Source organism: Vanacampus margaritifer, chromosome 4 (genome assembly GCF_051991255.1).
Source record: "Vanacampus margaritifer isolate UIUO_Vmar chromosome 4, RoL_Vmar_1.0, whole genome shotgun sequence".
NCBI lineage: Eukaryota > Metazoa > Chordata > Actinopteri > Syngnathiformes > Syngnathidae > Vanacampus > Vanacampus margaritifer.
In genome coordinates this window covers 8,845,953-8,870,384 of record NC_135435.1, presented here as the reverse complement: position 1 = coordinate 8,870,384, position 24,432 = coordinate 8,845,953, and the positions used below count along the sequence as shown (strand labels likewise).

General features: G+C 40.3%; 1 protein-coding gene across 2 annotated transcripts in view; it reads right to left on the bottom strand.

Annotated features, from left to right (window-relative positions):
* LOC144050443 (E3 SUMO-protein ligase PIAS1-like) overlaps positions 1 to 24,432 on the bottom strand; it is a 67,836-nt gene that overhangs the window by 28,043 nt on the left and 15,361 nt on the right. For both annotated transcript variants that reach the window (XM_077563682.1, XM_077563683.1), the window contains exon 2: positions 12,388 to 12,883. In XM_077563682.1, the coding sequence (XP_077419808.1) occupies positions 12,388 to 12,883 (496 nt within the window). The remainder of the gene's footprint in view (positions 1 to 12,387; positions 12,884 to 24,432) is intronic.

Sequence of the window (24,432 nt, the reverse complement as noted above, 5' to 3'; positions counted from 1 at the left end):
AATGTAACATGGAAGAGAAATCCAAGAAATGCTTATCAACAATTGTGCTTGATAAGCTCTGAATGAACTGGTGAAAGTGGTGAAGACACGGCCTAAAACACATGCACGTGATTCACAGTCGTACATCGACTTAATTTCATCATCAGTCGTGGTCATCAGATATTCTGAGTATTTCATTTCCTTGGTAATTACCACCCACACTATAAAGGACCTTTATGGCACATTATACATTCATTTTAATGTGTCTTTTCTTCATGTGTTTTGGAGCCTGTCTGTGCCACAGCACAAAATTACATGTGATGTGCTTTCAGACTTTTCCCTCTTCGGGCAACTGAAGCTAAAAATAGATCTCCATCACTCTAGCTCAACCACATTCTCTCTCTCTCATTCTCTCTATCACTCACTCACTCTCACTCAGTCCTTGCTTGCTTTTTCTCACTCTCGCCCCCGCCCTCCCCCTCCATCGTTATAGAAGTCACTCTCACCACAAAAGTGGATTTGTTCTCCTGTTTCAGAGTGTGGCAAAAAGAGATATGAAAAAGGCGACGACCCCTATTCGCTTTCAAACTACAACTGCCACTTTTTAGGATGAACATTTGTTACATAAACAGTATGAAAATCAAGAAGGGAAGAAAACAGAAATCTGGATGTAGATCAAAGCCGAAATACTCCCATACGTTCACATCACACTATATTTTTTTGCACGCCCATAATACTTCTTAGCCTTATCTGATACATTCAAAAAGCTAACGAAGGCGGTACAGTTCACATAATTGTGCTTTGATGAGACTATCAAAAGAAAAGGCGTGTGACACACATCATAATTCTTATCATCTTAAGATTCTTTTATGATCAAACGCTCTAGATTATCTTTCTGGAAATGTTCCATCTGCAAAGATAAACAACAAACACGCATTAATTGCAGAGACAAGAACACCAGGTGATTCTGCATCACAGAGTATTTAATCCATATATGTACCGGTATGTATTTTTGCTGTAAGAATCATAAGAGAATAAAGTTGCTGTAACTTAATTTGACCATATTCTTACTTGTTGGTGGTTATGACACCATGAAACTGAAAGTAATGCTTAAAAACAAACAGTGTGTTATTAAAGTTGCTGGATCAATCCTAAATACACATGAAACAGTTTCATCCCCCAATAGATTTAAATGAAAGTACTACTCCACTGTCCCCGTCTACAATCGTTTTCCTTAATGTAACATATTCAGGGTTTTTCCTGGGTACAAAATTCAGAGGTGGCCACCTCAACCTAATTTGCTTGCCACCTCCAGCCTAAGCCACTGATATTGCTTAACAGAGCAGTTCACTGGAAAGACCTGAAGCAACAACCGAAGAAGAAAAACAGCTTTCTTTTTTTTAAATTACCTTAATGTACCGAAGAAGAAACAGCTCACGGAGCAACCAAGGACTCAAGGACGCATCTGTCAAGGAAGGACGCTGTACATGCTCGTGACTTCTATTTTGTTGACATTGGGATTTTTAACTACATTGCTGCAATATGCCTGGCAAAAAAAAGAGCTGACAAAATTGAGAAGATAAAATCTTCTCTTGCAAAATTTAAAAAAAAGTGGTCACTGAAATACTTGAAATGAAAAAGAGCATCGAGCCACTTCTGCAAGAAATTCAGCAATTGAAGAAAGAGACACAAGAAAAAGACCCACGCATTGTCAGCTTGGAACAAAAAGTGGATGATTTGGAACAGAAAAGTGCAGTTGATTCTGACCAAGTTTCAGCGAACGAGACTGTGGAACAGCAAGTGACAACTCGACTCAGAGATTTGGGATTAATTGTGGATCCAGGGCACATTCAGATGTGCTTTTCACTTCCAACTGGGGGGACACGACCACCGACAGTTCTGATCAGGTTTTTTGACAGGAAAAAAAAGATTGCTCTTCTGAGAGATACCTACAAGCTTAAAGGCAAACATGTCTATGTCAATGAAAATCTCACTAAACGAAATGCTGACAAGGGCGCGACAATTGAAAAATAATGGATTTATCGAGAACACATGGACAAAAGACTGTTGGATCTTCATTCAAACTAAAGAAGACTCATCTTCTCAGAAGAAAATACGGTTTGTGAAAAGAGTGGAAGAATTGGCGCAGTTTGAGAGACAATAATTGCAATCAGTAACTCACATCATTAAATTGTGGATTATGTCTTACCCAAATGTAACATATTACTAATTAACCCAAAATGGGAGCTGTTGTGATTTGAATAATGTGAATATAGCATATGATTACTTGCTGACACTGCCAAGGTTAACTTTTGTTTATACACCTGCAATGATAACATGTATTGCTGTTCCTGAAAGAATGTAAACATTGTCTGGCTCTATTTCTGTTTGGACATTTGTTGTAACATGCAAGGCTGTTGTGATAAGGTTGTATTGTGGCTGCAATGTATCTGCTGTAAATATTTACAAAGGGTTGGTAAACATGGTTCTGGGATGGAGCCGGCGGGGCCTACTCAGCTGGTGGGTGGCCTTGGTGGGCGCTAAGAAGTGTCAAGATCTGAGCATCATCTGGATGCTGGCAAAACAGTGGTGGCTGAGCTGACCAGAATGGAGTGAACATTGTGTGGACGCAATGGGCAGAATGCAAGCTGATCTATTCTTCTGGAAGCCACAACATGTGTAAAAGCTGATTCAAGGTCAGCTAAAACGCTACTGGTGAATGAGCATGTGCTCGCCTTGGCTGCTTGCCTGGTTGGGTGGGCCTGATTGACCAATTCCAAATGTTTGGTACTAGATGCAACCTACACACAGACATTACTCAAGATGAACTGAGCGAGGAGTGTGCAGACTTAAATCTGGGATTGATAACGATATGAATCAATGACTATTATAATCAATGTATATGACTGATGCGTATAGTAAGACTTGATGGGGACGGGTTACTAATAAGCCATGGCTTCTACCCGGCACCCTTCTTTCGGATGTCAATGTTGTAAATGATATGATGTGGTGGATGTAACCTGTAATAATCTGTCCGAAAGGAAAAAATGAATAAAACTAAACAAAACAAACACAACAAAACAAAACAAAACATAATAGTGTTTTACAACAACGCTGAACTATATTTACAATTTAATATCTAGTGGATGAATTTTTAATGATTGTAGTTAAAAAAATAAATAATAATGGCAACTTTGAGTTCATTTAATTTCTCCTTTCTAGTCCATGATCGTAAAATGGCTGCAGGAGGGCGGCCCATAATGGTATCGGTCACCACCGCAAGTACCGATACCTTAAAATAAGACTGGTATTGGCACCAACACCTGGTATCGTTAGTCACCCATCATAGTCAGTATGATACCACCTCTGCCTCATTTTGAGCCAGGAAAAACCCTGAGACCACATTTAGCCAGCAGGCTGGATGAACAGCATTTGTGGCCGGCGAACTGTTAATTTTTTGTGTTTTGGCTGGGTCAGCACCTGCATACTGGTACTTGTCTCCATGCCAACCATTCCCAAACAGCCCGTAGGAAAGGTCTCAAAATCATTTATTCAAAGGGGTTCAGCTCTATAATTTAATATATAATGGTAATAAGAAACAACGGAATTTTGTCACTTGGGAGTGAAAAAAATCTGCATTGTGTCACAAAAACACGTAGTCTAAATAACAACTACCGGGTTGGATTGGACAAAATAGGTGGACTGATTATTGTGATGTCATGTTTATTTTTAACCACCTAAAGTGATGACCTCAAATATTAACAGCGGTGGCAAATCCAGTTCCAGAAAGGAAAAACCCCGCCACAGTTTGGCTTTAGCCCCTTGTGCTAGCTAGCTAGTTCGCAGGCAGGTAAATAAGCACACAGGGCGCTAGCTAGCTAGCACCTAGGGCTAAAGCCAAACTGTGGCAGGATTTCTACTTTCTGGACTTGGATTTGCCACATCTGAATACCAAATAAAATAGCATAGTTATTCAGGAGGAGATGTATTCAACACAATTTGGGATAACATAGTTTACTGTTATCCCAAAATCCTTGGATGAAAGATAACAGGAGGAATTGCTTTCTTTTGAAATAACTTTGTTCATCATGCATAACATACCGGGTGGTTAGAAAAAAAGTTACAATATGCTAATAGTGATGATTTTTGGTCTAAAGTAAAAAAACAAACCAAAAAACTTTTTGCTTAAGGTCTGGTTTTAAGTATGAGCTAAGCTCCAGAGAATTTACTTGACTCAATCTGCCTAATCAGCACAACAAAGCCCAGCTGGAGTTTGTTAACTTGGTCGTGCCTTGCTACTTTTTCATTAATTCAGTACGCCACATGCAAGCACGCTCATATGCACACAAACACAAAAGACAGCTCCATTCTCAGAAAAAGAACCCAAAAATAAGACAAATAGTGAGATTGAGAATTTCCAAGACAACCTGTGTAACAAGAAGGCTGGTTGGAGAGCTAAATGGGGGTGTTCTCCAGCTGTATGGTCACCGGGCTCATTACGGCATTCCAGGGTGCACATACAGAAATGCTTAGATCGGTGTGTTCACAGTCTGGCAGCTGGTCCTGCTATTCTCGTCAATGCAAAAAGTAGACATTTTACAAGCTGCGTCAGTGCTACATGGGCCACACCCAAGACAACACATCTGCAAACAACATGCATAGGAACATCGAAAAATGTCTGAAATGGGAGAAAATGAAGCAGATTCTAGTGGTCATGTGGTGTTCTGTGTTTATCAGTACAACCTCGAGTTCAGTTCATTTGTTTTATCAAGGCTCAGTAACTTACACTTTGAGCGTTGGACCTTCTTCAGCTTCTCATAAAAAAAATTGATAAAAACATTTAACATTTAGTTCTATATCCCTCTGTAATGTGTCATTTAGCCCCCAACCCCCCCCCCCCCATGGTTTTTTTGGTAGGTTAACTTAAATCTGACACATTATTACAGAATATACTATTAGCACGTCATCAGTATTATTACTAGGGATAGACCGATAATCGGCCTAGCCAATCATCGGCACCAATATTTGGCATTTTGAGAATATCGGTATCGGCCTTTTCTAAAAATCTGACGGTCGATAAAAAGGTAAATCTTAAACCATTTTAATTTCAGATAACTTTAAATTTACAGTTAACTTTATTAGAGATGATGCTAACACTGGGAACTTTATGAACCTTTTTGTTTTTGTTCAACATTAAATCAAAGAAATGCGAAAGTTTAAGAATTCAGGTATTTTTAAATTTTGGAGAAAAAAAATTACTGTAGAAAACTATGAGATCAATGGTATTTACTTTAAGTTTCCATTAAACTTTTTAAGACGTACTGATAACCTTGAGAGCTCCCTGAATATTTTGTTAGACATTTAAAAGGGTGTCTATTGTCTTAGATTGAAGAAAAAAAATCTACATTTTGAAAAGTCTGTAAAAATGTTCAATAAACATGTTTAAACAAAGTCAAGATTGATATTTGTATTTTAAAGAGCTTTGAAGCTGTTGTTGAATTTTCAGTTGTTAGGCAAGATTAATGAAACAGTCTGGAAAACAATTTGTCTTTCTTTATATTTGAAGCTTCAAATATACACAAGTCTAACAGAGCAGTCTACAAGATAGTGGTCTGTGAAAGAGTGCACAGTAAAATAAGGGAGGGTCAGCTAGACAGGAAAGCAAGCAGTCTGTTCTGAGCAGGTTTATCAGTCAAGGTCACTTTGATATTGCTTCATGTACGAGAAATGAAAAGCCCATTGTTAAAGAAAATACAGGTGTCCACAATACAATACTATAAACTTATGTTAATAGGTGCTGAATAATTATTTCCCATAACATTCCCTCCTTTGGATCAACAACACCAATGTTTGCCCCCCTTTTGACTGAAAATTAATATTGGCTCCAAATATCAGCCTCCTTGACCACTAATAATCAGCATTGGTATCAGCATCTGAAAAAAAACCACATATCAGTATACCTCTAATTATTATGATACTTTAAAAATATGAAGACAGAAAACATTTACTTTTTCAGTGAGTGATTCAAAACAAAGCCAAACTACAAACTAGGGATTCTGTACTAGTGGGGCTTTGATCGATCAACCATTGATTGTGTCGATTTCTGTGGAAAAGTACGTAATTGACATACGTTGATCAATGCCTTTCATAGCCGATCACACAACCCGATCATCCACAGCTTGTACTTTGCAGCCTGTGGCTAACAAGAGACCAGCCTGTGTGCAGTGTAGCTTCCCCTCCCCTTTTCCTTTATCGCAGTGATAATGTGTTTTGAGAATATGCAGCTAATCCATGCGATCGGTATCAGATGGGCTCACTCATGGATAATTGGAATCAGCAGCATAAAATCCTGATCAGAAAACCCCTAACTCTGTACATATAAAACGGTCATCTGGTCACGTAAGACGGTAGTAAAAAAGTAAGCCTAGAAGCTAGCAAAAATTTGTTTAGTTTTTTTAAGAACTTTGGAAAGCTTCTTCAGAAAGGGGGAAAAGGGCAAATGATGAGACAAATAGGTTACAACTTTTTTCTTTTCTTTTTTTGAAGAGAGCTGCATTTGGGAAGTCAACCTAGAAATTGTCTTTAGAATAATATGTTGTATGTGCACCCACCTGTCAAATTATATTCTGATTAAAAGTGACATCACAGTTGCTCAGGGCTCAGGCAACGACCAACCACAGCTCACCTGCTTTCTGAAGCTGAGTCGTGATTGGTTGCTACCTGTGCCCTGAGTAACTGCGATGACATTTTCACTCGACAGCAAGTGGTAAAAATGGCCACGCCCTGAAATGGATAAAAACGTGCCGATTTTGCTGCTTAATTCATATTCCAGAAACACAATATTAATCAGAATGCTGTGTTTGGACAACTGGGTGCACATACAACATATTATTGTCAAGAAATGTTTGGGTTGGCTTCCTCTTTAAGACATACTCTCAGTAGACCTACATAAAATATGGGTTTATCGCGCCAGCTGATTCTCACATTGTCACACACTAAGCCCACAATTAAAAAAATATATATTTTTTTTACATCATTAAATATTTGCTTACATAGCTGTTCACAAAGTGGTGAACCTCAACCTCATACTTGGTTGTGAGTAACTGAGCCTTTTGGCGATGTTTTAAAAATATATATATTTATTTATTTCTTTTTTAATACCCAAACATGATGCTCCTATATTTCCATTTAACCTGTTAACCTGTGGAACGATCCAAACAGGTATTTTTCTAACTTTCCCGATATTTTGTTGCCCCTGACCCAGCTTTTTGGGACCATGCTGCTGGCATTAAATTCAAAATGAGAGAAATTTTGCTAAAAAACAGTAACGTTCATCAGTTTGAACAGTAAATACTTTGCCTAATGTACTCAATTGAATACAGGTTGAAAGGGATTTGCAAAACATTGTATTTTGTTTACACAACATCCCAGTTTTCCCTGGAATTGGAGTTTGTTAAAGAATCAGACTCACTGTTCTAATACTTTTTGAGGGGAGGGCGAGTGGTACATAATTTATTTGCCATAAACTGCATGACTGTTCACATTAAGGTGCAGTGTCATAACTCTAACCCTTTCAGCTATGATAAATTGGAATTAAGAAGAGTATCGTTTTAGCATTTTATGACACGCATGGCAATACTCTATGTAGGGGCATAAATAAATGCAGCAGAAGGAGTGGGGGTAGGGATTTGGTGAAAATTATACTGTGGATGAGGCAAAAGGGGACGAAGAAACAATTGAGGGCGTAGTATGCATAACAATCTATGCATCTGAGTGAGGCATATGTGAATGATCAAATGGTAACAGGACTCCTTTCCTTAAAATTAGGTTCAATATGGTGATTACATAGAAAATGATGCTGAGGAGTCTTTTCGAACCATTCACATAGCCTAGTGAAATTGCTCTACTTGCACCATCTACAATTTCTTTTTTTTCACACTCGCCCTTTTCTCTCACTGTTGAGAGAACACTTATACATTATTAATACGGAATTATGTCTGGTTTTGGAAGAGCCCATATGTGCACAGTGTGCGAAAGACCTCAATGCCTATGTGCAAGTCAGATTCAAATAGAAAGACCAATATTCTGCAGGCACAGTTGTGCAATTTTATCACTTTGAATGCAAATGTTTGCATGCAAAGCAGATGACGGCAAACAGAGTGGTGAGAGAAAACAGAAGAAGAGGATCGGGTAGAAAACATTACGCACATCGTACAATAGAAGGAGAAATGCTGGGATAACAGCTGTGACCACCATGTACATGAATTAAAAGGAAAGGAAATGACATTTCTTACTCTATTAAAATGCTAATGAGGATCTTTACTGACATTTTCCCCTGATTTTGTAATGCTATACTAAATGAATGGTGAGTACTAGATAAGCACTCACTACAAGGATGGATATCGCCAAGATAGAAATCAAATCGGGCCAAACTAGGGGATTGATCATCAAGTGTAATTAAAAGAGTTCACTAAACTAAGAGAAAACAGGCTAAGGTTTTCACATTAAATAGTCTGTCTTGTCATGTGTGGAGTGAGCGGCTTGGCGAACAAGGAAGTCTCGCCTCACTTGAATGCAGAGCTCCAGCAATGGACGACTATCTTGTCCGCTGTCACCTCGTCCTTGTTGTCGAGCAACTCAAGTTGCAAGTTGTAGTGACAATGGACAAGATAGTCGTCCATTGCTGGAGTTCTCCAAATGCAAGCCGTCGAGACTTTCTTGCTCGCCGACCCGCTCACTCGATCATTGAAAGGCATTTTGCAATGGCGGAGTCCAACCCAAGACATGCTTACGACCTTTTGAATAACATTTCGTCCTGGCAGTATGGACCAAAAAAAAAAAGACTAAATAAATAAATAAATGACTAAAAGTTAAAATAAAAATGACTATAAAAAATATCATTCAAAAATTAAATACAAATGTGTATGTGTATGTATATATTGTTTTTATTTCCATTTATATATATATATTTTTTTTTTAATTAAATTTTTGAATTTTATTTTACTATATGCTTTTTTATTTTCACTTTTGGTCATTTATTTATTTAGTGATTTATTTATTTTTAATTTTGACAATTTTGGTCCCCCATAGAATGCAGCAAAAAATTGCCATTTTGACTTGTGACGTGATTTCGGAATTGTCAATTCCTATATGACAGTAAATTTGTATTGTGCATACAGTAGTCTATGGATTATTTAGACATAATAATCTTGCAATGAAGATTCACTTTGTGTTGCTACTCTTGTCCCTCACCGCTGATACAAATTTAATAAGGCTAGCGGCAGTTAGGGTTAGCGTCAAGTTGTTAGCTTTTCACTAAGGTTAGACATCTGCTAGCTTCCACTGTGCGTGCGCGTGAACACCTCTTTAGTTGGGCGTACCGGCAGAACTACGCTGCGTCTACAATTGGCACATTGTCAAACATCCTTTATATCTTAATTATCTGCCAAATATTTGTCTTGTTTTCAACCTGTTTGAGTGAAGTGACCCATGACTTTTTAAAATATCTGGAGCAATTAGTGTTACGGGCATAACAAGCTAGCATTCAGTGAGTTTGTAACAAAAAAAAAAACACAATCTCTAACAGCTGGCAGCTCTGTGTCATATCAAGTAAGCTTTTTGGGAACAAAAGAGTTTGATTTGGATCTTTTGTGCCCGTTGCGGTGCATTTGAGTCCAACAAGTTTCTGAAGTTTGACAAGAGCACTAAGTGGAGACGTAGCTTGCATAGCTACGGTAGTTAGCAGTGGGCTGGCAGACTTATGCAAATTACATATGATCAAAATACAGTGTTAAATGTCTCGGCTATGTTTTAATATTGCATATAACTTGATGGTTGATTTAATACAGTAATAAGTAAGTATAAAAAAAATAGATGTGACAGAAGCATTGCCGACACAACTTTTAACATGGCCGTCCTATGCGGTAGATGTCACGGACTTCCGACTTTCGGCTTTTACACATCAGCGCCGTTTCCGGCCACTGTTAGCCGCGTTCCAACACTCGCACCCCCACCCGTGCACCCCCCAACCCACGCGCTCCCCGCTCATCGGCGGGAGGGCGTCTCGGCTATCTGAAATGCTTCGGACACTGAGACAGACACTACACACTCGCAGCCTCGCACCCGTCGACGGGAACGCGCAACCGAGGGGCACAAAGGCGGAAGGGCAAGTACTGGGACGCGGCCCACACGTCACAAAACGGAAACGGAAACAAAGTTGATGGGTGAAAACCCGGAAGTCGGAAGTCCCGCCTCCTCCGTGGCATATAGTCCATATAATAAGTATTTGTTTTTATGTTCCAAATGGTTTCAAAGAGACATTTTGTTTGAAGTGTACAAAATCAGCACCGGCCTGCTAATGTACATGAAGACAAATGGGCGTGATATGGCCAAATAATGAAAATATTGTAACAGGCCTACTTTTCAGTGAACTTTTCAGCTGTTGATGAAAACAAGGACTAACATCAATAATGCTGTCTTTAATGGCTGAAACATGCTCAACAACCATGACTGCATGACTTCAGTGTGACTTCAGCCAATGGCGGTACAGCGGTAATCGGACTGTACACAAAGCTGGGACCTAAGTCACACAATGCATCCAAACTAAAGATGCACGATAACATCGGTGAGATAAACCAGATAATTAAGAAATCCGCTGATAATAATCAACATGCCACTTTGGTTCATCTGTTGTGGTCAAGTTGTGGCCAACTGCTCAACCCCTCCCCTCTCCTAATGGTAGTGTCGCCTATTTGTGACGCCATAATGCGTGCGACCTCGTGTTCACAGAAGATGCATCATGGCGACATGGCAGTCGCCATTGCGGGCTTTCTTTACAGTCCTGTTATGCAAAATAACTATTTAACATGTATTAACATACGTTTATACTGTATTGTGGACACCTGTATTTTCTTTAACAATGGGCTTTTCACTTCTTATATATGAAGCAATATCGAAGTGACCTTGACTGATAAGCCTGCTCGGAACAGACTGCTTGCTTTCCTGTCTAGCTGACCCTCCCTTACTCCTCCCTAAACCTAACCAGGCTGCATAAAAATCTTCCCATGATATTTTACTGTGCGCACTCTCACAGATCACTTCTTGTAAGACTGCTCTGTACAACTTGTGTATATTTGACGCTTCAAATATAAAGAAACCCAAAAGACAACTTATTTTCCAGACTGTTTTATTCATCTCGCCTAACTAATGAAATTCCACAACACCCTCGCAGTTCTTTGTTGCATTTTTAAAATGTGACTGTTTTGTTTTGGCGAACTCAAAATGAGTTACTAGTTGCCTTTGAAGCAGACATATCAATCATATTCAGCTTCATGGTGCTTTACACAATGTTTCAATGTATTTGTACATGTTAGACTTATAGTAGGACTCGAAAGTATATTTGTATTCAAGTTCATTTTGCAAACAATCGGCTTATCGGTTATCGACATCGGCACTTGCTTAACTCTTTGACTGCCAGACGTTTTCAGAAAAGGGATGCTGTGGGTGCCAGCCGATTTTAAGCATTTTGACTGATCTTTCAAGGTCCATAGAAATTTATGTATTTGGACTATGGAAACACACATACTACCAAAAAAAGATTGGACTCTCATCTTTCATCAGAAAAAAAAAGTTTGTTTCTACCTTATTCCGTTTTTCAGTAATCCACAATAGAAAATGGTTAGTTTCACCTCTGTTTTGAAACAAACGTCTTTTAACGTCTTTGGCACTCCTCCATAGGATTTTACTAAACGTTATTTAACGTTTTTGGCAGTCAAAGAGTTAATTATTGGCTAATCGGTATCGGTTGAAAATAGCATTATTGTGCATCCCTAATCAGGAGAAGCTTCATCATACAACATGACAATGACCCAAAACACACTGGCAACACAACAAAGGACTTCATCAGCGGGAAAAAGTGGAAGGTCTTAGAATGGCAAAGTCCACATCACCGTACCTGAACCCAATAGACCCTTCTCACTGACGTCACTGCTTAGCCTGCTCATTCTCCTGTAGGACAACCCTCCATAAGAAATATGTGGAGAAAGCTTTATTTTCGGCGAAAGTTTTTCTTTAAAGGTGGGAAATATGTCAAGTTTCACAAAAAAGTCCCTAGTAGAACACTACATTACTGCGATTCATTGGAACCAGCCGTTCGGAGCCGCTATCTACAAAAACTAGAGTTGGTTGGAGGGCAAGATCCTAAGAAGTAGAAGTCAAGGCAGGTTGCTTTTGGTTCACTACTTTAACGGTTTTAATTGTCACTCATTAAATCGTTTGTGTCCGAATAAATTCGTCTTGCTGTATATCGAAGCCTTCAAGCTATCTTCGCTTGCTAGCTGCTAACAAAGAGACCGCACGTTTGCAACACATTCCACCTCACGTGTGAAAAACACTGAAATGCTCTCTCACCTAGACTGGTTGGCTTGATGAGCTCATCAAGCATGTCATAAAATGGCAACCTCTGAAGCTTCACATCCGGATGGACGGGGTGTAGCGGGACGGCGGCGGACAGGTGGTGCGTCAACCCGGTGAACTCATGTTTCCCAGGGCCGAGTAGCGAGAGGGGTAGTAAGGCAGCAGGTGACGGGGTTCCACTGTGACCCGCGTGGCCCTCGTACGCCAGCTGCGTCACACCGGCAGGCAAAGCGGCTCCACCTCCTCCAACCAGCCCCGCCGTGGCTGGGTGATGTGGTCCGGGCAAGGAGAGCTCGGAGTGAGACACCATTTTTGCAGGGAAGCGTCTTCGGTACAGCTCTTGGATCTTCATGTGGACGGCGGGGCTGGAGCTGGCCTTTAGCAGATGCAAGGCCTTGCTTAGAAGCTCGTGTTTACGTCCGTGCTTGTTGCGCCCAGCGTAGCCCAGCAGCACCTGGAGCTCCGATACCCGCAGGCTCATCACCATTTGCTATAGCGGGCACAATGGAAGAGAAAGAAAAGAATGAGAATAGTGCAACATGTCCTAATTGTATCATGTAATCATGTCAGAGAGATTGTGTAAGATTGAAAATCTTGTTATCAAAAAGGAGGTGAAGGACAGACATAAAAGCGAGGAAACAACAAGTCAGTTTGTCAAGTTTCAGATTCTAACCACTTTTTGAAGAAAAAAAAAGTTGATCGCTGTGTATGATGTCATCAATGAATGCTTTATTTCGTTTATGGCAAGTATTTGCAGCCATGTTTGCATGTAACTTTGTCAAAAGCGTTTTAAAAAAATGGACAGATAGATCCTTGATAGCTATAAACTAGAAGTGGCCGGCATGAACAAAACTGTTCTCAAGGCTCAATTGATTTTTCTTTGCGTAGCAGTTTTCCAACTTTCCAACGACTTCATTCATTCTGTGGAGTACACTAGATAGATAAATAGTTATTGTATTTGTGCATATCTTTGTTTCTTGTACAGTTGTTTTTCACTAACACTAAGGGCTGTCGCACGTAGCGTGATGCGTTCAAATCAGGGGAGTCATTAGACCCCTTTTACTGGGGAACATAATGAGCTGTGCCCCAGTATCGGACTAGCCATTGGAAGTGTTTTCCCAGTGGGCCAGTACAGCCGGAATGAAAAAGTAAAATAATAGAAAAAAACAACTTTCTGTGCAATTTTGCATCCACACGCAGTGTTTCCTGTACATTCATTTATTTGTCATTTGCTTGTGACAGATAAGATCCACAAAGTCTTTCCATCCATTTTGCCTGGAATTCCACAATAAACAGTTAAACTTTTACCCCATAAAAACAAACTCAAACTTCAAACAGTGAGTACTGAGTACTACTGTTTCAATAATTCTCGTTACTGGAGCTGTGTGATATTTGAACGATATACTGTATATCGTAGTATGATGTAAAAAATATCCGCCATGCGATACAACCCTCTAGCTTTTATATCATTAGTTTAGATTTTGCACTTCGCTCGCCACGACTGAGGGAGTCTTGTTTAGTTGCTTTCCCTACACTTGTAAGAATGCTTGCCCCAGCCACCAGGGGGGACCACACGAGCAGAGTGATTCACTGCAGAGAGTTGTCACAGCTTGGTTTGTCGCTACTGGCTGGGCCACCTGTTCCAGGCGCTGCAGTTTGCTTGGTGTGGTATTCCCAAGAAGCAGTCTTCAGTATCTACATGGAATCCATATATCGACACTTTTTAACTGTAAATCCACACGACTCTACTGGTACTTGGAATAAGGAAGTAAACAAATGAAATAAAGATGACTTAACTTGGCATAGAATGGCCATGGCAATCAAATATTAAATACAAAAAAATCAATACACAAGGAGAAAAAAAAAAATATATATATATATACACAAAAATAAATAAATAAATAAATAAATAAATAATAATAATTTAATATAAAAATAAATGTGGAAATAAATACAAAAATAAATATATACATGGATTTAACACTCTCCTGCGTGCAAGGAGACGCCGCTGGACTCGCACAACAGTTTACTTTCACTTTGTTCGTTTCGCGTGCAAACGTTACACTTTCTTGACCGCCTTTTTTTCCGGGGAATAAATAGCAAGTAGCAGACCGTACCCACTCCTCCGATGAATATGCATTGGACTCGGGGCACTCTCCGTCGTCCGATCGAACGTCCGCCTGTGCGTGCTCGGTTGTGCTGCGCGTTTATGACGCCGTCATAGCTGCCGCATCAGCAATTCCAATTTCACCGTCAAGCTCGGATTCACCATCATCATCATCGATGATGATCATTGTCGTCATCAATGTGCTCTTTTAGCGTTGGTCGATGCTTTTGGTCTTTGAAAAAAACGGCTCGGGCGTGAGCTCCTCGCAATCGGTCGCCATTTTTCCTTTGTTTTCCATTCTGATCTCCTGCTCGACGCTCTAGCTCCGCCTCTACTGACGCCCACCCGATCTTGTCAAAAGACAGTCATCGCTGCCCTCTAGGGGCCAAAAATAGTCCTTAGGCACAACAGACCTAATTGAAACTTTCACCACAGATGCGGAAGGCTTCCCCCCACCAGTTTCAAAAAATAAAAAATTGGATGACGTCTTTTGACGTCATTGGCAGCCCTCCGTAGGTTTTTACTTGACGTCTTTAAACGTCAGTGGCAGTGAAAGAGTTAATTTAATTATTTTTGGTGTTTTTGGTCCTCCATACCTGCAGCCTATGGCCAAAAGGCAGAATACATGTGGCTGGACTGATCAGCAGTGACTCACGTAGCACATGGCAAACCACACAACCATCCACAATCACATTCACACTGTAAGTCAGTCAGTCAGTCAGTGAGTGGTACAACAAAAACGTAGAGCACATGAGCAGCCTTAGATAAGCATTTTATGACAGTCCAATCACCATGTACTGCACCTCCATTAAATCTTGACGCAGCTACTGTAGCAGTCATGGCTCTCTCCTTTGTGTCAACAGATACACACTGAATACACTTTCCTGAATACACACACATTATGTAAATGTAATTCTGAGGGTCTGGATGTGAATAGGAGAACAGTTATAAAAAAACATCATTCAAATACAGATGGCTCCGACTGCAAGACAAGGGGCTTCAATCGCAGCAGCAGCATGCAAGTAGCATCTGTGGATTTTTACTAGAATGACTTGCTAACTCAATATGAATTCTCTTTCGTATCCCCTTCCCACAGACACAGGCACTGCCAAGGAACTGCCCTGCTGGTGACATAAATGACCAGTTCCATGAAATATGCATGTGGTGGAATGGGAAAGATGAGGTGTGGAGGGCGGTTTGGCCAAATGATGGCACTGGCTGGCCACCATTTCAAACACACTTTTCTGTATCTCAACACAAACACACGCAAATCAAACAACCCACTCTCATTCCATAGCAAACACACATATAAAAGACACAAAATGCACAAAAAACAGACGCAAACACACTTTCACCATCCAACAACACACTGCGGATGTGTAACATTCCTCTGTCAGACCGACAAAAAAAAAAAGAGGAAAACAAATACAGGAGAAAAACTGGGGGGATGGAGGTAGAAGAGCGATAGAAGAATAGGCTAGAGGTCGCCATACCTTCCCTGCCGTTTGATTTTGTCCGATTTTGACGCTCAACTCTACTTAGTTTGTGTTCCAGCCAGAGAGACACTTTTTCCAAGCATTTTTTCACAAATATGTGGTTAAAGCAGACAAACAGGTGTGTTTTCTTTTATACATGGTGTATGTATGACAGTATGAGTATGACATGGCGGATGGTGACCCTGACTTAATTTTCACCAGTAAATTAGATTCTCTCTCTCTATCTCTTATCTCTCTCTTGATTTTCTCTTTAGAACCAAACACTTGGACTCGGATGCCAAAAAAAGTGTGATCGAGCCTATAAAGCTAAATTTTTAAGTTTTAAGTTTTGAATTAAGTTTCATCTTTAGCTGCCAAATTCAATGTCATTTTCTGTCTGAAATTCACTATACCGCATGTCAGCCCTTTGAAATTGAAAACTGGGCAAAATTGGAAAATCTAGCTACATTTTTAGAAAAAAAAAAGGCTAATACTGCGCATGCAGCTGATATTTGTAGAAAGTGCTGATACATGCAACCTGCTTATACCAAAGCCAACAGTGAGCCGGATGTGCACCTCCCCTGAAACGTTGCAGCATTGCAGAACTGGTGCAGACCACAAAAACTGGGAACGGTTTCAGAGTATCACATGTTCTACTTCCCATTTCATCGTAGCACTTCAAACACTGATCCGAAGTTTTGCTTCATTAAATGCAACATTTAAAAGAAAAGAAATACGATTCAATTGTTTTTTCCATGCTAGTGGCAGTGACGTAGTCAAGGCTGCATGACACAAATCCTCCAAATACTTATGTTGCTTAAAAGTGGTCATCCATCATCAAAAATGTCACAACAGCATCAAAATCTAAAGAAAGAGACAGTTTGACTATATGTTGATATCACAAGTTAATAGACGTTTGACAATCTAAATATCGGAAATGCGACCAATAATTTGAAGATAAGATAATAGCATCCAGAGGTGTCAACCATCTTTAATTCCAAGAATATCCAAAAGGTTTAGGACTGTCACTGCCAAATATTTTTCATTGGTCCAGTAATTGTTTTCCAGATTAAAAGCAAATGTTGTCTTATTTTAATTACATACAAAAGATATTAAGGCTACTTTGATGAAGGACTACAGAAATCAGAGAATAATTCCCATTGAGAGGCTGAAATTGGAGGATTTGGACAAGTTTAAGTTGAACAATGGCTCTTAACGATTATTCAATTATTTAAATAGTTGTCGATTAATTTGATAATCGTTTACATGCCGATTAATCAGTTAATATTGAGTTTTAAAAAGTTGCTTTTTTGAAATGCACCCTTCATCACACTTACGAATTATATGATGACTCTATTGTCTACATATTTTGAAATTGAAATTATGTATTAAAAGTCCATGATGTCGGGAGTCGCATGGATTTCCTCCTCTTGGGCTTACAGAGAATAGCATCTCTTAATAATTGCTGACATTTCCAGCAGTAGCATAAGCATAGCATAAATTCTTAGTTCCAAGTTCAACCAATAATCATAATCAGCCAATTGCTGATGGACAGACCGAGCGGTGTGTAGAATGATAATAGCAAGTGAAAATAATAGATGGGAGGATGAAGCAAGGGGAAAGTGCGAGATAACAGCTGAGCCTCTTAACAGAATGAAATTCTCCACACTTATATAGGAAACAACAGGAAGGGGGGAGATAAGGAAAGAGGGCTTGTGGGCTTGGAAGGTGCCGCTGAGATGGACACATCATGTGAGAAAGCCGGTAAAAAAAAAAAAATACAGTTGGGATGCTTCGACGATAAGATGGGCTGCGGTCCTCCTTAATATCTCTAATCAAGAGACCAACTGTTACAGATGCAAACGGCTCACTACTGAAGTCACAATGTAGTCAAGATGTACCACTTTCCCATTTCAACATGACATTGGCAGCATTGTGTCATATTTAATGTCAGAAAGATTAAAAAAAAACGTGAATGACTACGTTTTCAATGAATAGCTGGTGAGAGGTTCTACAGGGAGAAAAAAAACAGGTGTATTTGCAGCTGGTGAAGGTCAGCCACTTGCTTGAGACAACCCTGAGGACGACAAAGGTGCAAGTGGAGTATAATACAGCAGCGTGTACGTTGACAACAGCAGCATATGTGCTTTATTTTGGAGATTGTAACCCAGACCTTGTTTACTTTAAAACAACAGTAGTTGCAAGTACTTTATTTGATCAAAGACTAATTGTTTGAAAATGATCTATTAGAGTAGCTACTGATTTTTACTCTAGGCACTATAAGCATTTTGTCTTGTCAAAAAAAAGCCAAAGCACTCATTTTTATTTAACAGCAACAATGAATCTATTATAGCCAAAGTATGAAAATGAGACAGAGTATTCATGTGCCTAAATGAAGACGTTTAAGAAGAATGCACTCACTACAGTTGGAAGTAATCATGGCAAAGACACATTAACAGACAGAAGATACCACAGACAATTGCAAACTGGGAAATCAAGAAACCGCACGCACACGCACATAATCTTTCACTGTTATCATGCAAGGCTTCAGCTTAACTACGCACACACGCAGAGGGCAGTCACAAAGACAAAGTGCATGCATGCCTCAGATCTGGCACACAAAAGGCTGGCATGCGAGGGACATCCACCAAGCATTAGAATCCACACACAGCACCCGAGATCATCAGCCTCACACTGACTGCCAAATGGCTGGTGTGCACATCCGAAAAGGCATGAGTCTGTCTCATGACCACACTTTAGGCACACTGACTGTATATGAAGAATTCTGATGAAAAATTAAAACATGCTTAAAATGCTCTAACCATAGATGCACATGGACAAAATTGTACTCTTACATTAAAGAATGAAAAAGCCCAAATGAGTCACTGAAATGACTGACAAAATAATTCAAGTAATAATAAATAAAGAACAAATACTAGAAAAAGAACTCATTCAAAAAGGTCATTATTTTAAAAACAAATTGCCAATGAAGCCAGCCTGGACAAAATGAGTTGGTTGATTATGAATATTCAGATTTTTTGTTCTTAGCAATTACGTCATTGTTGTGTGAGATGACCAACAGCATGCAGTTATACACCAAGTTTTCTGACACTGTGAGGTCGTTTTGAGATTTCATTGTATCTTACCCAGGCTCCTAAATTTTGTGCCACAGAATATAACCAAGTCTATTAGTTAATCACATCAGCTCTATGTGTACCACCAATGCAAAAATTATGCATACAAAGTTAAAAAAATAAATAAACAAAAAAAAAATAATAATAATAATAATACTGTACCCACCGTTTAACATGGAAGAGGAGGCAATACCTGATTGTCATTAGATATTTTTTAGTTCCTTTTTATTTATTATTTCATTTGTCAGTTATTTTATCGTTCTAGTTACAGTGATTTCTGGACTATAAGGCGCATCTGACTATAAGCTGTGCTAGCTAAATTTGGGGAATACTCAATATTGTTACACATATAAGCCGCACCTGACTGTAAGCCGTAGGTGTTTCCGCACCGGTATTTAAATGTTCCCGCTACTTTCTTTTCCATAATGAGGGTGCAAATTGTCTCGCTCTCGTTCTGTCTCTCCTAATGTTTTTGGGCTCACTTGGTTTGTTTTGCTCTGCCTGTCGCTCTTGCGCTTCCTTTGTAGTGCAACCCCTTGTGATCTGATAGATAAGCCACACCTCTCTATTACCCACAGGGTGGAATGCAAGTGAAAAAAGTAGTAGGCTTATAGTCCAGAAATGACTGTAATTCAGTGACAATAGTGGGGTCCTCTCGCGGAACAATTTTGTCTATGTGGGAAAGAGTATAGCAGCCCTATGCTGATTTGAAATCAATACTGACTGGGGTTGTCCCTATAAATCAGTGGTCCCCAACCACTGGTTGAGGACTGGTACCGGGCCACACAGAGAGATTGACAATAAATTGTTTTTAATTTGGCGGTAAATGTACTACCATGAACTGCTCCTCAGCGGCAAAAAAAAAAAAATGGGGACCATTGCAATAAATAAAAAATGTTTTAAAAAAATCTGAATTCTTACTAAAGAAAAAAACACTATTTACAACAAAGTCGACAGCAAACACCGAATGCCAAATCATCAACACCGATATTAATCATTTCCCGCCTATACTGTGTGGAACTTTGCTCAAGAGCTACACAGCATGAGACCAAGTCTCTGTCAGAGGCAAAGGCAGACAAAGTGTATCTTGAATACTAGACTTAATTCTAATGTCTTATTTTCTGTTTCCAATCAATGATTTCATTGATCGATTAAACAAATTAAGACATCACCAATTTTCCATGAAATGTAAAATATGGTCCAATCCCGATCCAGCCAATCAGATCGGTGTAAAGTGTATTGTATAACCTTTGTCATATGTACACACGTATGTGGGTTAGCATTTGACCTTTGTAGATCTCCACTGGCAACAACCCTGGTGCAGTAAATGTATATATTGTGTGGAGAATCCATCTATCCATCATTTTACTCCGGCTTATCCGGGGTCAGGTTGCGTGGACAGCAGCTTTAGGAGGGAAGCCCATACTTACCTCTCCCCAGCCACTTCAGCCAGCTCCTCCAGCGTTCCCAGGCCAGCCGAGAGACAAAGTCTCTCCAGTGTGTCCTGGGCTGTCCCCGGGGGCCTCGCCGGTGGGACATGCCCGGGACACCTCTCCAGGGAGGCCTCCAGGAGTCATCAAAAGAGATGCCCAAGCCCCCTCAACTGGCTCCTCTCCACGCGGAGAAGTAGCGGCTCGACATTGAGTCCCTCCCGGATGACCGAGCTTCTCACCCTATCGCTAAGGGAGAGCCCGGACACTCTGCGAAGGAAACTAATTTTGGCCGCTTATATCCAAGATCTTGTTCTTTCGGTCACGACCTACAGCTCGTGACCATAGGTGAGGGTAAGAATGTAGATCGACTGGTAAATCAATAGCATCGCATTTTGGCTCAGCTCCTTCTTTACCACAACGGACCGATACATTGTCCGCATCATTGCAGACACTGCACCGATCCCGAGAGGGCATGCCTCCCTTTTCCGACTGAGGACCATGGATTTGGAAGTGCTGATCTTCATCCCAACCGCTTCACACTCGGCTGTGAACCGCTCCAATGAGAGTTGGAGACCACGGCTTGATGAAGCACCACATCATCTGCAAAAAGCAGAGATGCAATCCTGAGGCCACCAAACCGGACCCCCTCTACGCTTTGTCTGTGCCTAGGAATTCTGTCCATAAAAGTTATAAACAGAATCGTGACCAAGGGCAGCCTTGGCGGAGTCCAACCCTCACTGGGAACGAATCAGACTGACTGCCGGCAATGCAGACCAAACTCTGACAACGGTCATACAGGGACCTAACAGCCCGTATCACGAGGCTCGGTAACCCGTACTCCCGAAGCACCCCCCACAGGACTTCCCGAGGGACACGGTTGAATGCCTTTTCCAAATCCACAAAAAACAAGTAGACTGGTTGGGCAAACTCCCATGCACCCTCGAGGACCCTGCCAAGGGTGAAGAGCTGGTCCACTGTTCCACGATCGGGACGAAAACCACACTGCTCCTCCTGAATCCGAGATTCGACTTCCCGACGGACCGTCCTCTCGAGCACCCCTGAGTAGACCTTACCAGGGAGGCTGAGGAGTGTGTGATCCCTCTATAATTGGAACACACCATCCGGTCCCCCTTCTTTAAAAGGGGGACCACCACCCCAGTCTGCCAATCCAGAGGCACTGTGCCCGATGTCCACGCGATGTTGTAGAGGTTTGTAAACCACGACAGCCCCACAACATCCAGAACCTTTAGGAACTCCGGGCGGATCTTATCAAAAAATTGCTCTTATTAAAAATTAAACAGTTTGTTGGAGCTACAAAAAAACACTTATCCCCAACTATTTTCAAATAAAAAAACAATGTCCTGAAAACAACTCTTTCCTTTCAGGGGACTGAAAATTCAGTAAGTTATAAGCTCCCACATTGTTTTCCTACTGCGCTTTACAATGTTTTCACATAGTAAAAAAAACTATTGCTGCACATGATTAAGAAAAGCTGTACAATAATGCCGTTCTTATAAGTCCCAGGAGACTGGAAGATGGTGAGGGTAATAATGCTGTCAGGCAGTTTTTGTAGAATGTGTGCTTGTGTATATGTGGGTGTTTAACAGTTGTGTAGGCATGGGGGTGGAAGCCTGCACACTACCTGGCCATTATATAAAGCTCCCACTCTCAGCTCAAGGGCTCTGTACTGAGTGTCAGATCCCTCCCTATCCTCCTCTCCTCGGTGCTCCCATCCCCCCACCTCTTAGCCTTCCAGCTTCTCTGACTCTGAAATACCTCTGCCTGTTGTTTTATCTTCCTCCAGCCTCTGAAGTATCCAGAATCACAGTTCATATCATAGCTCAACAAAGACTGGATTTCAGAGTAAGGCTTAGCTCAAAACACATTCTTTTCTAAGCACCCAATAAGAAGTCAGCTTAGAGTGATTGCTCTTCTCATCGTAAGCACGTTGGAGAAATGCTTCCACCAATCTGTAGAGTTTAGTTCAGTTCATCACAACAGTTCGGAATGATAAACCCCAATCTGGATTCGATTTACATCACAGGGTGTGTAGTTTGGATGGTGTACTTGTGACAGACAGTGTAACCTGCAAATTATTTCAGAAATGACCACGAGGAATGCAACACAGTGTGGCACCATAAGCCAAGATTTCATGCAGCCTTTCTGCTAAATTAGTGCATCAAAAGCACAAGAGCATTTATTTGTGTATATTTAAATTCAAGACAAGGCTAGTGATGTGATGCAGAATTAATTCTTAAGTCTGCAGAACCATTTTGTCTGGCAATTTACGGAAAATCTAACTAATCAGGAGAAGCTTCATCATGCAACAAGACAATGACCCAAAGTACACTGTCAACACATCAAAGGACTTCATCAGGGGGGAAAAAAGAGGAAAGTTTTAGACTGTAAAGTCAATAACCGGACATTAACCCCAGACAGCTTGCATTTTATACCATGAAGACAAGAAAGAGGGAATAAACCTCTAGAAACAAACAGGAACTGAAAGAGACTGCAGTAAAGGCCTGGAAAAGCATTTCAAATGAAGAATGCAACCGTCTGGTGAAGTCAATGGGTCGCAGACTCGATGCAGTTTTGCAAGGATCATGCCACCACACGTTAAATGTTATTAGGGCTGGGGAAAAAAGTCAACCACAAAAATTTATCAACGCAAAAATGCATGCGTCAAAGCTGTTTTAATCATTAAAAAAAACATATTTGCGGCACCTGGAAGTTGCCGGAAGCCCGGAACCAATATTTCGTGTTTCCGCACGGACACCAACCGGCCGGCATTCACCACTACTAACTGAGATGTTTCTTAGGGTTTGCTTGTGGTCTCTTTAGACCGAAAATCTGGGAAATTGTCTTATGTTTATAACAAAACAATACGCGGCAAAAATCCCTAAACAAATAAAAGAGCTCTAATGAATTTATTGGTGCCTGACACATGCAAGATGGTGGCCCTACGTGCCTCAGGAACAGGAAGGCGTTATCTACTGAGCAAGACTCCGCCCAATACGGCGACACCGCCGACTTAGTTTTTTTTAATTTTCGCTCCTCCGAGTAGCGTTCAGCTTGTGTGCATTTGCCATTAGGACTATTACTACGGTTTTACGCCACCAAATGTGCAACAACAGACGCAAGGGAGTTTGCACTTTGCAAACACGGACGCTGGCGGTAGAAACAAACTTACTTTGTGACGTTTATGGATTCGAATGGAATGGAACCAAACGTAGAAAAACCTCACGGTGACGGCGCGGGATCCTGGATCATGAAGTAAGTTATTTGAACAACCTTTCCATGCGGTACCGTTATGCCACATCAACGGCCATTGTCGGCTTCGACAACTCAATATGTTTGAATGAGACAAGCAAATACGTCAAGCTTATTCAACTTATGATGAAGATAAAGTGCTATGTAAGTGCACTCCATTTACCATTTAATATTTTGATCAAATTGGATTTTTCATATGTTGGACTAGGAAGTGATTTTCAGGAAAAGTACAATAAGAAAGTGATTCGAGTTCATTCAGGGCTAATGCTAATCGCGATTGTTAATCGTTTAGCATAGGCTAATTTTGTGTGATTGTGTAATATGTGCATATCTGTGCATATCTGTGCAGTAGATAAGGAACAATGAGTATTTATATCCACTAAATTCAACTCACGTTCAACTTTAGTGGACTATATATATATATATATATATATATATATATATATATATATATATATATATGAGATGTCAGTTGACTAAAACTTTTTAATCGTAGTTATTCGCATGACTTCAATAATTAACTCAAGATTAATTGTAAATTAATCGCACATTTTTTATCTAAATTTTTATCTAAATTTATAATAAAGTACAATATTTTTTTCTAATTTTTCATACTTTTG